Below are 14373 nucleotides of genomic sequence, written 5' to 3'. Positions count from 1 at the left end.
TATATATATATATATATATATATATATATATATATATATATATATATATATATATATATATATTAATATATGTTATATTTCTTTATGTAATAATAACTTTAAATGAATGCACACAAAAACAGGTAATATGCAAAATGGTTTATTAAAATTAATACAAATATTAAAATCGCAAACAAAACAATGTAAAAAATGTAAAAAACAAAATAAAAACATATCTTAATATATAAACTATATAATATACAATAAATAAAAACAATACAATATATATTTATTTATTAAACACATTATATAAAAACAATAAAAATATTTATTTATTTATTTATTTTATACACACAATATATTAAACAATAATATAAATAAATAATAAAATGCAAGAGTAGGGGAACGTAATATATACAATATAGTATTTAAGCAATGTATAAAATGTTATTTTTTTTAAGAAATATAAATATATTTTTACATAAAATTCACACAAATATTAAATAAGTACACACAAGACAAAATAAGAGTGGGCCTATGTAATATATAAATGCTACTTTAAAATGCTACATATTAACACACAAAAATTAAATAAAATGAGAGAGAGAGAGTACACATGTAACATTTACAAAAATATATACAGCAATTTGTACTTTATTCTGGAGCTGGAGTTTGTCCTTTAATTTTGCTGGCGCTGTTCTGCCAACCAGTCCTCTAAGGATTTGCCATTTGAAGTTTGCAGGCAAAATGTGGCATTACCAAATCGGCTATGGCCAAACTCCTTAGTCTTGGGTTGCCCACATTTGCTGCAAACATTAAAAGTAACCGCACGCACATACTTCCTTGTGTGGACTCCACTTTCCTTCTCCTGTTCCCGTCTGCGCCTGTTCCTCTGGGTGTAACGGGACACAGGAACAGCAGGCGCAGGTGCAGGTGGAGGAACAGCAGGTGCAGGTGGAGGAACAGCAGGTGCAGGTGAAGGAACAGCAGGTGCAGGTGAAGCTGGGACTGCACTGGATGTTGGTGCAGCAAATGATGGAATCACCATTGACACACTCATGTCTGGGTTAAAAACAAGTGTGCCAAACAATGATCCAGGTCCTGAAATGGGCTGCACAACACCTGGTGCTGTTGGGGGTGGTGCAATGGGGCACACTGTGCTGGGGGCCAGTGGAAAGGAGCACACCGTGGTGGGGGCAGACACAATGGGGCGCACTGTGGTGGGGGCTGGCGCAATAGGGCGCACTGTGGTGGAGGCTGGTATGATGGGGCACACTGTGGTGGAGGCTGGCGAGATGGGGCGCACTGTAGTGAAGGGCGGTGTGACGGGGCACACTATGGTAGGGGCCGGTGCAATGTGGCAGACTGTGGTGGGGGTTGGCGCGATGGGGCATACCGTCGTGGGGGCCGGTGGGAAGGAGCACACCGTGGTGGCATCTGGCAGGAAGGAGCAAACTGTGGTGGTTGCAGAAGCAGACTTTCGACCAGGTCGAAGAAGAGGTGCCTGTCCTTCTTTATTTGGAGGAAAGACAAACTGGTGTTTGGGGCCTGATGTTGACGGTGCCTCGTCCAATTTTTCCCTCGGCAAAGGAAGCTGCGTATCTGCCACAGCAATTGGATTAAGTGGAGTCAGTCCCTGAGTGAGTACACTCATTTCCTGATCCTTTTGCCTCCGTTGAAACCTGATAATAAATGATATGTATTATTCATATATATTAATTTAGAAGTATTCAGGTAATTTAAAGAAAATAATGTGCTTTGCTTACCACTGAACGAGCGTCTTCTGGTTTTGCTCAAAAAGCTGGATCACAGTTTCATCCATCAGCCTGTGACTGCCAAGCACCAGATCCCGGATGTGGTGGTAATCGGTCAGTATTTTAGACCACCTGGGGGTGCGAACACCAGCCTTCTTGGAAGTGGACTTGTGTACGGCACACAGCTTTGTACAAATGGCCTCAACCAAGTGGCTGGTGCTAAGCAACTGTGCTGGACCCCCAAGATGTCCAATCAGACAGCGCTTGACACTCTCCACACCTGGAGTGACTCCGGAGCGCTTCGGTGCCTTAAAGCGCCCATGCGTCAGCTGAGGCTGATGTCGAGGCTGGTAGTTGATGCGCTGTTTATCAACATCCAGGAGAGCTGTCCACAGCTGGATGGCCTCTGTCACCTGCAGGTCAGTGAGGTAAGGAGCCTCACGAAGACCCACCAAATAAGCAGCCAGATCCTGGACCTTGTCCCACCCAGCAATGCCATCAGGTCCAATGACTACTCCCTGGTAAATACAGAATAAATTTAGTATATGTGGAATAAAAAAAGACTAAATCAAATTAAGTTTTTAATGTATCTTACCTGAGCCTCAACAGAGAGACTGTCTCCAGAGTCGGATGGCTGTGACGGCACTGAGGGGGCTCGGCTAGGAAGCTGTCCTTCTCCACCAGCTGATGTGGACGACTCAGCCAGTGATGCTGGGGACTGAGGCAGAGGCGAAGATGAGGGGCTGTTTCTGAGATCACGGCAGGGGTCATCCTCATACAGCACCGGAACTGTGATGTCCTCCATGATCTCCTCCTCAAACCCCTCATCTTGTAGATCCTCGTCATCTACTTCCTCCACCAGCCTGTCTTCCTCCTCTGGGTTCTGGAGCACCGGAGTCAGGGTTTTGCCGGTCTGGCTGTAAAGGTACTCTATTCCCAGCAATTCACCTTAAAGAATAAAGCAATTAAAAAAAAACATATATTAAATAAAACTAATAATAAAGTAAATATTTAGATAAACATTTTGTGAAGTACATTAAAGCTTAATAAATCACTTATATAACAACTAGTTAATGAATTTCTTGCCTGTATATGCTCCAGGAGGGTGATAACGGTTATCCCAGGGCTTCCCTAAGACTGCTCGGCTAAGCCTGTCCACAGCCTCTCTCATGGCACTGCCATATGACCGTATGGAGGATGCTCCTTTTATGGTGCTTTCCATCCGGTCATCATTCCAGCGCATCAAGCCCTCAAGGAGATAGGCCTGAAAATGCGCATCACTGGCACTGGTCCCTGGAAATTAAAATAGTTAAAAATATGTGAAGAATTAATTAACATGTTATTAGGTTATGTACTAACATTAAAATTATTGTCATTATAAACAGAGTTACTTGTCAGGCAAGACAGCTTTGTCAATGCTGATAACATCACAAATGTTATTTAAATGTTTAATAATGTTACATTAAAGCAATGGAAGTTATCACAGTGCTTATATGTTTTACAAAATAAAACAATCCAAATGTATGTAATACCTGGAATAAAACGGTTTAGGTGGAGGTGGAAGGACTCCAAAGATGTAGAGCCACGGGCACACCTGTAACAACACAGCTCCACACTGCCTTTCTTCAGTGTCCCTGTCTTCATGTACAGTGGAAAGTTCTCTGGGTCTTGAATGCACTGTATATGCTTCTGCTGTTCCTTCCATATCTGCTGGATCCGTTCGTGGTCCAGCAGAGGAACACCCAGAGTGTCCTTCCCATGCTCGCTGTCAAAATGGTCCAACAGCTTTCCAATCAGACAGGTGGTCTCCTCCACACCTCTGGTCCTCCTACGGCAGTGCAGTGCTAGCTCCCTCCGGTTTATGCGAGCACTGAGAGCCGTTTGTGAAATGTGGCCAGTCTTTTTTGCCGCCAGCTCACCTTCCTTTGCCTGGCGAAGAGCGGCCACATCTTCTGGATCCCACTGAAAGATGCACGTGGACAGACGTGCCATGAAGATGCCGTAGAGCGGATGAGCTTCTGTCGTGACACCTGCAGCAAACCGGCGCATAAAATGCCAGATGTCAAGGCGCACTTCAAGCTCATCCCACTCCCGAAACATGATCTTCACCGGAGACTGGCCGTGCTGACTGCAGCAATCTCTGTCCACGTACATTACTTTCGGGGCTGCCTCTCCTGCCTCCCGGTAACGCTTCATCAGCCCGGCCGCCATTGGGTCCAGTCCATGACCCTCGGCAGCTGACAGCACAGAGACAAGGACTTGACCGTGTTCGTTCCCCACATTAGTGCACCAGGCAGCTGTTCCCGCAGCAGCACCTGCAAGTTTCTTTGTGATCTATTAGGAAAAATAAAACTGTGTTAAATATGTACGCACACATATCCATATCTGGCAAATGTCTGGATATAAACATACCTTTTTTGTGGAGTCCATCTTTAGAACACAGCCAAAGACGGAGGTGATTTTGGCTTTGACCTCGTGCAGTCGCCCCAGAACATCCCTGGCATAGACGGCTAACAGCCACTTAGGTTTGGGTATGGCAGGTAAGAGGGGAGGCTCAGCAAACACAGGAGGTTGCACAAGGGAGGACCTTGTGAATGGTTCACAGGCAGTCAGGTACTGCAAGACTCGCTGTGTCCATGCCTCACTGTGTTGCTCCATCAGCTTTTTGAAAAGCTGAGTCACACTGTTGCCCAGTGTCCTCTCCCTCATCATCCTAACTACCCGGTTGTCACATGAGTATCTAAGGAAACAACATTATAATAAGGGAAATGCTTTGTTTGCTAAAAATTAACACAATTAAAATATTGGCATTATGAATTACCTGTATGTCAGCAAAGCTGGGAACTGACTACGGTGGCCAATATCCAGCTGTCCTAAGATGTCCTCGGACCAGGCAGGATACTTCTTTTTGCACCGCTTGCACTCCAGATACTCAGTGGCAAGGTCGTACCAGCTGTCGATGTCGAGGACCTTGCGCACCGTGCGGTAAATTCCAGCAGCTGTTAGTCTGTGCTTACCACAGCTTAGGCGAACACAGACAAGTGGAAACAACCACATCTTCAGCGGCATCCACAGAAAAAGTGGTCGGCAGAAGAAGAGGTCAGGAGAGGCAGGTGGCTGCGTGTTAATTAGAGGGGGCTGGGGAGGATACCACCAAAGCTTCAGCTGGGACACTAGCTCTGGCTTGCCGGTTTTTAAGTTTGTTTTAAATACAGTGTTCCGGATCCACTCATGCTGGAAAGGGGGAAGCTGATCTTTCCAGTGAACAGGAAGCTCAACTGGTGGCTGATGATGTTGAAGATCTGGTGTTTTTGCTGTTTCCGCTGATGGAGACGGATTGGCACAGGCCTCTGAGTGAATAGTAACAAACAATTTATGGTTAACAATATTATGATGACTGTTGCTTTTGATAGTAAGGTGCCACAAATTATGCCCATGAACAGCCAGTGAAGCAATAGTTTTGGATAAGTATTATTATTAATATGGGTATACTTAGAAATACAAGTTAAGAGAATGGTACTGTTAGGAAGCAAAGAAATTAGTGTGCACTTTATTGATGAAAGGGATATGGAATTAACACAATTCTCTGCGAATGAGAATCATATGAAACGGAGTAAGTAAAATGAGGCATGATTAGTATAAATTATTGAAGCACAAAGACATGAAGCATGCACACAGATACAGTAAGGAAAAACTGCTCAGCTGATAATGACAGCAATGAATCACCACCATCTAAGAGAGTGAGTAATGAAGAGCAAGCGACGTGGAAAAGTTATCTGATGAATGTTCAATAATGATTAGTTCGGAAACGCAAATAAATACACTGAAACCTTTGAACATCCTTAAGGTTTTGAAGAAGTGCACTCAAAGAATGCATCCTGCTTGAGGCATGATGTGACAACTCTGTACTGTAGATAAAAATTTGATTCATTATTTTTTGTAAAAAAAAATACTTAGTGTGTTTTCACAAAATATTCTTATAACATTTTCATTAGTGTCGTGTGCCACACCTGCAAAGAGCTGTGCTTCACATTGTGATGCAGCAAACACCAGTTCTTCATCATCTTCAGCTGTGGATCTGGAAGTGCCTGGAGCATAAATCTTAAAAATATTACTGTGAAAAATACACACAGCCAAATGTACAATACGATGGTGCTTACTTACCAGTAGTAAAAAGCTGCCTTTGGGCCATACGTTTGGCTGGGGGTTCTGCTGTAGGAGGAGATACAGTGGACTGCAGTTTTGGATCTGGAAACAGAAAGTTTGACATAACAATAAATAAACACATATATAACTGCTGTTGGGATAATTCTGTATCATGCTCAGTATTCACTCTCCTACTTACAGGGTTTAACAGGTGACATCAGTTTTTTTGCCAGCTGTGAAGGAGACAAGTGCTTGCCCCTTGCCAACAGCGATTTCACAGTGGCAGTCTGCTGTACACCTGTTTGGATGGCTGCAGGTGGAGGAGCAGGGACACTGGATGCTGCAGGTGGAGGTGCAGAGACACTGGATGCTGCAGGTGGAGGTGCAGAGGCAGCAGCAGAAGCCAGTCTTTTCAGGACATACGTCTTGAAAAGTGCCATGTTGGTTTTTGGCCTGGCATCTGCCTTAACCAGGTACCTGATGAGGGCTTGGGCCTCCTTGCTCTGGTCCTCAAACACATCTTTCATGGACCGGCCCTTAAAGTCACCAAACTCCACCATCAAGCACCCTGTATCTCCTTTTGCCCTGGCTTCTGCTTGCATTTCCTGTTTCCTCTGGTACTTCTCTACTTCTTCTGCAATCTCCCTGATGGAGGAAGTGTACTGAAGAAACAGGTGTTTGTTTTCTGACAAGGGTGTTGTCTGCAGCTTCTCATCAGAAATGCTAAGCACCAGGTACACCGCATACCCCAGAGCATGCTCTAGGAGCCATCTAAATCTTTGGCCCTGGTACTTGCCAAACTGAATCTTGCAGTGAGCCAGAACTAAAAACTGGTCACTGGAGTCTCCACCATTGCTGCTGACGAAAGCAGTGGCCTCTGCCAGCACCTCTTCCTTGGGTTTGGCCCTTCCAGACTCCCTGCTTACAAGGCGCTCTGCCTCTGCAGATGGCCCCAAGAGGAGTCTGCTTGATGTCGCTGATTGGCGGCGGAAAATCGGGTATGCGTACATTTTTTTCTGAAAAAAAAAAACATTAGAGAGAACATTACCTAGAGCAATCAGAAAGATACATGTACATTAAGTGTGAAACAATAATTTAACAAGGTAGATAATCCATATTATTGCAGTAGTAAATATGACCATGACCATAAAATGGACTTCTGGTGAATTTTCTACACATATGCCTAATATATGCATGGTAGTACAACTTAAAATCCATATAAATAAATGAGAAACAACAGAAATTAAAACATTAAGTTATAATATACACATTAAACTCTTAAGTCTTTACATTATGACTTTTATAAATAAAATGTTTGTACTTCAGCTATTTAATATAACTATTCTGTTGTGTAATATATCTGAAAACACAAGTAATAAAATAAACAAAATACAATATATGCTTATAATATTTTTACAATAGATTTATAAAATACAATACAATCTAATTACTAAATATATATCATATATTGTCATGAACAAGTGTTAAACTCAAATGTTTTTAAAGTTTGTGCAGTTGTCTTTATAAATATTACTTTGTTTTACCTAAAATAGAATTATTTTAAAAGTATAGAATTATTTGCTAAATTAAATGTTTAAGAAAAAACTGTTTAACTCTGTATTTCATGCAATTACATTATAAGTAACTGTAACTGTACATTTAAATACAGTAACGTTAGCTTTTTAGAGTGTACACCGCGATTATAGGGCCCAATATTGCTAGGTCGAATGGGGGCATTATTATTCTAAACAAATATCAGAACATTTTGTTTAATCATTTAACCAAATGGCGATGATTCCACCTTTTCTGATCACTAGCGACATGTTGCTCTGTATTTATCATGGGAAACATTACCGTTTTACAAGTTATGAAGAAAACATCTGCCGTAACGTTAACTTTCTGTCGATTGTAACTTATCATTTAACAGAAATACACACAGTATAATAAACTAATAATAAACTAATAATAAAGTAGCGTTACATCTGGCTTACCTGATTCAAAGATGACGATTATAATAAAAGCGTCGTGTGATTGGTCAAAAGTAAGCCATCGAGGAGAAACGCGATTGGTCAAACATACGTCACAGCAAAAAGAAATGCGATTGGTCAAAAGTAAGCCACTGAAGTGAAACGCGATTGGTCGAAATGACGTCAGCGCAAAGACAAACGTGATTGGTCAAAAGTAAGCCACAGGGGTTACACTCTATTGGTCAAAAGTAAGCCACCGAGGTGAGACGTGATTGGCTCATGTGGGCTTACTTTGGGCTTACTTTGGCTCTGTAGACGGGATGCTGCAGGCGCAAGCGAGAGGTAGCGGGATCGATGCCCGCATTCTCCACTTTTGTTTTCATGCCTTTCACATTGGCTTTCATTGTAAAGCTGGTGGCACCGTGAGGATTGAAAGCGAAACTTCTTACGTCAGCTTTGCCGGTTCCTGTGTAGTACTTATCATTGCAACACCTCAGAAGCCCTATCAAGTCACAGTTTTCTTTTATTCAGTGACACGTCCGCAATGGGACATCAAAGCGCTAAATATATAGCAGAGTGCTGTCGATCAGGCCATTGGAATCATCACCAGAAGCGACGTGGCCATCTGGAAGAAAGGATAGCGTTTTGGTCAAGTGGAAGCAGGTGGACTTAAGGGTGAAGCTGCTAGGCTTTTTGGGTGAGTTTCGGTCACCTGCTCCTTGTGTCCAAAACAGAACTATAACACTGCTTTGCCGAAACCCGGGATCGAACCAGGGACCTTTAGATCTTCAGTCTAACGCTCTCCCAACTGAGCTATTTCGGCTGCCATAACATGTACTTCCTGCTGCATTGATCTCTGTGAGACCGAGCAGAGCCCCAAAATGCATCTGACTCCTAAGAGAGTGAAAGTTTGGCCAATACGGAGCTCGAACCCGCGACCTTGGCATTATTAGCACCACGCTCTAACCAGCCACTTTCTTCTCACTCTCCGAGAATGGCCAGAGGAACTGCCATTCTCCGGCCTTTAAGGGACTAGCATGATATTCCAGCTTTTTTTGTGCAGTGCTGGCAAAAACCCAGGTCCCAGCGAGATTTGAACTCGGATCGCTGGATTCAGAGTCCAGAGTGCTAACCATTACACCATGGAACCTCAGATTACTCAATGCTGCTGCTCGGGTGGAAGAGAATGAATAAAAAAAAAAAAACAGCCTTGGAGGAAAGTAGCAGAATGTCAATCCAAGGCGATACCAATTTGCATTGATTTCTGAGTAACTCGTCATTCGGCATGCAGGGCTCCTCACACGTATACTGGAGCAGGACCAGGTAGGGCCTTCAAAAGAAAAGAGCTCTATTCCAGGCTATTTGACGACTAAATGGCGGGCAGGGCAAAGAGACCAACACAGCAGATATGATCTATTTTTTTTCTTTTTTGACCACGTTGAAAAATCGGCAAGACTGACCCCACTTAGGGGAATTAGCTCAAATGGTAGAGCGCTCGCTTAGCATGCGAGAGGTAGCGGGATCAATGCCCGCATTCTCCACTTTTGTTTTCATGCCTTTCACATTGGCTTTCATTGTAAAGCTGGTGGCACCGTGAGGATTGAAAGCGAAACTTCTTACGTCAGCTTTGCCGGTTCCTGTGTAGTACTTATCATTGCAACACCTCAGAAGCCCTATCAAGTCACAGTTTTCTTTTATTCAGTGACACGTCCGCAATGGGACATCAAAGCGCTAAATATATAGCAGAGTGCTGTCGATCAGGCCATTGGAATCATCACCAGAAGCGACGTGGCCATCTGGAAGAAAGGATAGCGTTTTGGTCAAGTGGAAGCAGGTGGACTTAAGGGTGAAGCTGCTAGGCTTTTTGGGTGAGTTTCGGTCACCTGCTCCTTGTGTCCAAAACAGAACTATAACACTGCTTTGCCGAAACCCGGGATCGAACCAGGGACCTTTAGATCTTCAGTCTAACGCTCTCCCAACTGAGCTATTTCGGCTGCCATAACACATACTTCCTGCTGCATTGATCTCTGTGAGACCGAGCAGAGCCCCAAAATGCATCTGACTCCTAAGAGAGTGAATGTTTGGCCAATACGGAGCTCGAACCCGCGACCTTGGCATTATTAGCACCACGCTCTAACCAGCCACTTTCTTCTCACTCTCCGAGAAAGGCCAGAGGAACTGCCATTCTCCGGCCTTTAAGGGACTAGCATGATATTCCAGCTTTTTTTGTGCAGTGCTGGCAAAAACCCAGGTCCCACCGAGATTTGAACTCGGATCGCTGGATTCAGAGTCCAGAGTGCTAACCATTACACCATGGAACCTCAGATTGCTCAACGCTGCTGCTCGGGTGGAAGAGAATGAATAAAAAAAAAAAAAAACAGCCTTGGAGGAAAGTAGCAGAATGTCAATCCAAGGCGATACCAATTTGCATTGATTTCTGAGTAACTCGTCATTCGGCATGCAGGGCTCCTCACACGTATACTGGAGCAGGACCAGGTAGGGCCTTCAAAAGAAAAGAGCTCTATTCCAGGCTATTTGACGACTAAATGGCGGGCAGGGCAAAGAGACCAACACAGCAGATATGATCTATTTTTTTTCTTTTTTGACCACGTTGAAAAATCGGCAAGACTGACCCCACTTAGGGGAATTAGCTCAAATGGTAGAGCGCTCGCTTAGCATGCGAGAGGTAGCGGGATCAATGCCCGCATTCTCCACTTTTGTTTTCATGCCTTTCACATTGGCTTTCATTGTAAAGCTGGTGGCACCGTGAGGATTGAAAGCGAAACTTCTTACGTCAGCTTTGCCGGTTCCTGTGTAGTACTTATCATTGCAACACCTCAGAAGCCCTATCAAGTCACAGTTTTCTTTTATTCAGTGACACGTCCGCAATGGGACATCAAAGCGCTAAATATATAGCAGAGTGCTGTCGATCAGGCCATTGGAATCATCACCAGAAGCGACGTGGCCATCTGGAAGAAAGGATAGCGTTTTGGTCAAGTGGAAGCAGGTGGACTTAAGGGTGAAGCTGCTAGGCTTTTTGGGTGAGTTTCGGTCACCTGCTCCTTGTGTCCAAAACAGAACTATAACACTGCTTTGCCGAAACCCGGGATCGAACCAGGGACCTTTAGATCTTCAGTCTAACGCTCTCCCAACTGAGCTATTTCGGCTGCCATAACACATACTTCCTGCTGCATTGATCTCTGTGAGACCGAGCAGAGCCCCAAAATGCATCTGACTCCTAAGAGAGTGAATGTTTGGCCAATACGGAGCTCGAACCCGCGACCTTGGCATTATTAGCACCACGCTCTAACCAGCCACTTTCTTCTCACTCTCCGAGAAAGGCCAGAGGAACTGCCATTCTCCGGCCTTTAAGGGACTAGCATGATATTCCAGCTTTTTTTGTGCAGTGCTGGCAAAAACCCAGGTCCCACCGAGATTTGAACTCGGATCGCTGGATTCAGAGTCCAGAGTGCTAACCATTACACCATGGAACCTCAGATTGCTCAACGCTGCTGCTCGGGTGGAAGAGAATGAATAAAAAAAAAAAAAAAACAGCCTTGGAGGAAAGTAGCAGAATGTCAATCCAAGGCGATACCAATTTGCATTGATTTCTGAGTAACTCGTCATTCGGCATGCAGGGCTCCTCACACGTATACTGGAGCAGGACCAGGTAGGGCCTTCAAAAGAAAAGAGCTCTATTCCAGGCTATTTGACGACTAAATGGCGGGCAGGGCAAAGAGACCAACACAGCAGATATGATCTATTTTTTTTCTTTTTTGACCACGTTGAAAAATCGGCAAGACTGACCCCACTTAGGGGAATTAGCTCAAATGGTAGAGCGCTCGCTTAGCATGCGAGAGGTAGCGGGATCAATGCCAGCATTCTCCACTTTTGTTTTCATGCCTTTCACATTGGCTTTCATTGTAAAGCTGGTGGCACCGTGAGGATTGAAAGCGAAACTTCTTACGTCAGCTTTGCCGGTTCCTGTGTAGTACTTATCATTGCAACACCTCAGAAGCCCTATCAAGTCACAGTTTTCTTTTATTCAGTGACACGTCCGCAATGGGACATCAAAGCGCTAAATATATAGCAGAGTGCTGTCGATCAGGCCATTGGAATCATCACCAGAAGCGACGTGGCCATCTGGAAGAAAGGATAGCGTTTTGGTCAAGTGGAAGCAGGTGGACTTAAGGGTGAAGCTGCTAGGCTTTTTGGGTGAGTTTCGGTCACCTGCTCCTTGTGTCCAAAACAGAACTATAACACTGCTTTGCCGAAACCCGGGATCGAACCAGGGACCTTTAGATCTTCAGTCTAACGCTCTCCCAACTGAGCTATTTCGGCTGCCATAACACATACTTCCTGCTGCATTGATCTCTGTGAGACCGAGCAGAGCCCCAAAATGCATCTGACTCCTAAGAGAGTGAATGTTTGGCCAATACGGAGCTCGAACCCGCGACCTTGGCATTATTAGCACCACGCTCTAACCAGCCACTTTCTTCTCACTCTCCGAGAAAGGCCAGAGGAACTGCCATTCTCCGGCCTTTAAGGGACTAGCATGATATTCCAGCTTTTTTTGTGCAGTGCTGGCAAAAACCCAGGTACCAGCGAGATTTGAACTCGGATCGCTGGATTCAGAGTCCACAGTGCTAACCATTACACCATGGAACCTCAAATTGCTCAACGCTGCTGCTTGGGTGGAAGAGAATGAATAAAAAAAAAAAAAACAGCCTTGGAGGAAAGTAGCAGAATGTCAATCCAAGGCGATACCAATTTGCATTGATTTCTGAGTAACTCGTCATTCGGCATGCAGGGCTCCTCACACGTATACTGGAGCAGGACCAGGTAGGGCCTTCAAAAGAAAAGAGCTCTATTCCAGGCTATTTGACGACTAAATGGCGGGCAGGGCAAAGAGGCCAACACAGCAGATATGTTCTATTTTTTTTCTTTTTTGACCACGTCGAAAAATCGGCAAGACTGACCCCACCTAGGGGAATTAGCTCAAATGGTAGAGCGCTCGCTTAGCATGCGAGAGGTAGCGGGATCGATGCCCGCATTCTCCACTTTTGTTTTCATGCCTTTCACATTGGCTTTCATTGTAAAGCTGGTGGCACCGTGAGGATTGAAAGCGAAACTTCTTACGTCAGCTTTGCCGGTTCCTGTGTAGTACTTATCATTGCAACACCTCAGAAGCCCTATCAAGTCACAGTTTTCTTTTATTCAGTGACACGTCCGCAATGGGACATCAAAGCGCTAAATATATAGCAGAGTGCTGTCGATCAGGCCATTGGAATCATCACCAGAAGCGACGTGGCCATCTGGAAGAAAGGATAGCGTTTTGGTCAAGTGGAAGCAGGTGCACTTAAGGGTGAAGCTGCTAGGCTTTTTGGGTGAGTTTCGGTCACCTGCTCCTTGTGTCCAAAACAGAACTATAACACTGCTTTGCCGAAACCCGGGATCGAACCAGGGACCTTTAGATCTTCAGTCTAACGCTCTCCCAACTGAGCTATTTCGGCTGCCATAACATGTACTTCCTGCTGCATTGATCTCTGTGAGACCGAGCAGAGCCCCAAAATGCATCTGACTCCTAAGAGAGTGAAAGTTTGGCCAATACGGAGCTCGAACCCGCGACCTTGGCATTATTAGCACCACGCTCTAACCAGCCACTTTCTTCTCACTCTCCGAGAATGGCCAGAGGAACTGCCATTCTCCGGCCTTTAAGGGACTAGCATGATATTCCAGCTTTTTTTGTGCAGTGCTGGCAAAAACCCAGGTCCCAGCGAGATTTGAACTCGGATCGCTGGATTCAGAGTCCAGAGTGCTAACCATTACACCATGGAACCTCAGATTACTCAATGCTGCTGCTCGGGTGGAAGAGAATGAATAAAAAAAAAAAAACAGCCTTGGAGGAAAGTAGCAGAATGTCAATCCAAGGCGATACCAATTTGCATTGATTTCTGAGTAACTCGTCATTCGGCATGCAGGGCTCCTCACACGTATACTGGAGCAGGACCAGGTAGGGCCTTCAAAAGAAAAGAGCTCTATTCCAGGCTATTTGACGACTAAATGGCGGGCAGGGCAAAGAGACCAACACAGCAGATATGATCTATTTTTTTTCTTTTTTGACCACGTTGAAAAATCGGCAAGACTGACCCCACTTAGGGGAATTAGCTCAAATGGTAGAGCGCTCGCTTAGCATGCGAGAGGTAGCGGGATCAATGCCCGCATTCTCCACTTTTGTTTTCATGCCTTTCACATTGGCTTTCATTGTAAAGCTGGTGGCACCGTGAGGATTGAAAGCGAAACTTCTTACGTCAGCTTTGCCGGTTCCTGTGTAGTACTTATCATTGCAACACCTCAGAAGCCCTATCAAGTCACAGTTTTCTTTTATTCAGTGACACGTCCGCAATGGGACATCAAAGCGCTAAATATATAGCAGAGTGCTGTCGATCAGGCCATTGGAATCATCACCAGAAGCGACGTGGCCATCTGGAAGAAAGGATAGCGTTTTGGTCAAGTGGAAGCAGGTG

General features: G+C 44.6%; 1 protein-coding gene, 2 long non-coding RNA genes and 13 other non-coding genes across 16 annotated transcripts in view; 5 read left to right on the top strand and 11 right to left on the bottom strand.

Annotated features, from left to right (window-relative positions):
• LOC108182894 (uncharacterized) overlaps positions 1 to 14373 on the top strand; it is a 63021-nt gene that overhangs the window by 19721 nt on the left and 28927 nt on the right. The window lies entirely within an intron of this gene.
• On the bottom strand, positions 1742 to 2904 carry LOC141381344 (uncharacterized). Its single transcript, XM_073945287.1, has 3 exons — positions 2820 to 2904; positions 2329 to 2681; positions 1742 to 2251 (listed from the first exon to the last, which is right to left on the bottom strand). The coding sequence occupies exons 1-3, from the start codon at positions 2902 to 2904 to the stop codon at positions 1742 to 1744; spliced, it is 948 nt and encodes a 315-aa protein (XP_073801388.1).
• On the bottom strand, positions 8182 to 11379 carry LOC141381247 (uncharacterized). The gene is made up of 3 exons (XR_012401123.1): positions 9992 to 11379; positions 8821 to 9795; positions 8182 to 8624 (listed from the first exon to the last, which is right to left on the bottom strand). It is a non-coding gene; the product is annotated as an uncharacterized lncRNA (long non-coding RNA).
• On the bottom strand, positions 8597 to 8669 carry trnaf-gaa (transfer RNA phenylalanine (anticodon GAA)). The gene has a single exon. It is a non-coding gene; the product is annotated as a tRNA-Phe (tRNA).
• Positions 8925 to 8996, bottom strand: trnaq-cug (transfer RNA glutamine (anticodon CUG)). The gene has a single exon. It is a non-coding gene; the product is annotated as a tRNA-Gln (tRNA).
• Positions 9315 to 9387, top strand: trnaa-agc (transfer RNA alanine (anticodon AGC)). The gene has a single exon. It is a non-coding gene; the product is annotated as a tRNA-Ala (tRNA).
• trnaf-gaa (transfer RNA phenylalanine (anticodon GAA)) lies at positions 9768 to 9840 on the bottom strand. The gene has a single exon. It is a non-coding gene; the product is annotated as a tRNA-Phe (tRNA).
• On the bottom strand, positions 10096 to 10167 carry trnaq-cug (transfer RNA glutamine (anticodon CUG)). Its single transcript has one exon. It is a non-coding gene; the product is annotated as a tRNA-Gln (tRNA).
• trnaa-agc (transfer RNA alanine (anticodon AGC)) lies at positions 10488 to 10560 on the top strand. The gene has a single exon. It is a non-coding gene; the product is annotated as a tRNA-Ala (tRNA).
• trnaf-gaa (transfer RNA phenylalanine (anticodon GAA)) lies at positions 10941 to 11013 on the bottom strand. Its single transcript has one exon. It is a non-coding gene; the product is annotated as a tRNA-Phe (tRNA).
• On the bottom strand, positions 11269 to 11340 carry trnaq-cug (transfer RNA glutamine (anticodon CUG)). Its single transcript has one exon. It is a non-coding gene; the product is annotated as a tRNA-Gln (tRNA).
• On the bottom strand, positions 12115 to 12187 carry trnaf-gaa (transfer RNA phenylalanine (anticodon GAA)). The gene has a single exon. It is a non-coding gene; the product is annotated as a tRNA-Phe (tRNA).
• Positions 12834 to 12906, top strand: trnaa-agc (transfer RNA alanine (anticodon AGC)). The gene has a single exon. It is a non-coding gene; the product is annotated as a tRNA-Ala (tRNA).
• On the bottom strand, positions 13287 to 13359 carry trnaf-gaa (transfer RNA phenylalanine (anticodon GAA)). Its single transcript has one exon. It is a non-coding gene; the product is annotated as a tRNA-Phe (tRNA).
• On the bottom strand, positions 13615 to 13686 carry trnaq-cug (transfer RNA glutamine (anticodon CUG)). Its single transcript has one exon. It is a non-coding gene; the product is annotated as a tRNA-Gln (tRNA).
• trnaa-agc (transfer RNA alanine (anticodon AGC)) lies at positions 14005 to 14077 on the top strand. Its single transcript has one exon. It is a non-coding gene; the product is annotated as a tRNA-Ala (tRNA).

This window comes from Danio rerio, chromosome 3 (assembly GCF_049306965.1).
Source record: "Danio rerio strain Tuebingen ecotype United States chromosome 3, GRCz12tu, whole genome shotgun sequence".
Taxonomy (NCBI): domain Eukaryota; kingdom Metazoa; phylum Chordata; class Actinopteri; order Cypriniformes; family Danionidae; genus Danio; species Danio rerio.
The sequence above is the reverse complement of the archived record's forward strand: the minus strand, read 5'-3'. Positions and strand labels throughout refer to the sequence as shown.

Bases quoted from the DNA above. Each gene is read 5' to 3' on its own strand.
- LOC141381344 (XM_073945287.1), bottom strand. From the start codon at position 2,904: ATGAGAGAGGCTGTGGACAGGCTTAGCCGAGCAGTCTTAGGGAAGCCC. The intron at 2,682-2,819 runs GCAAGAAATTCA...TTATTCTTTAAG, and splicing joins CCCTCCTGGAGCATATACAG to GTGAATTGCTGGGAATAGAG. The intron at 2,252-2,328 runs GTAAGATACATT...TGTATTTACCAG, and splicing joins GTCTCTCTGTTGAGGCTCAG to GGAGTAGTCATTGGACCTGA.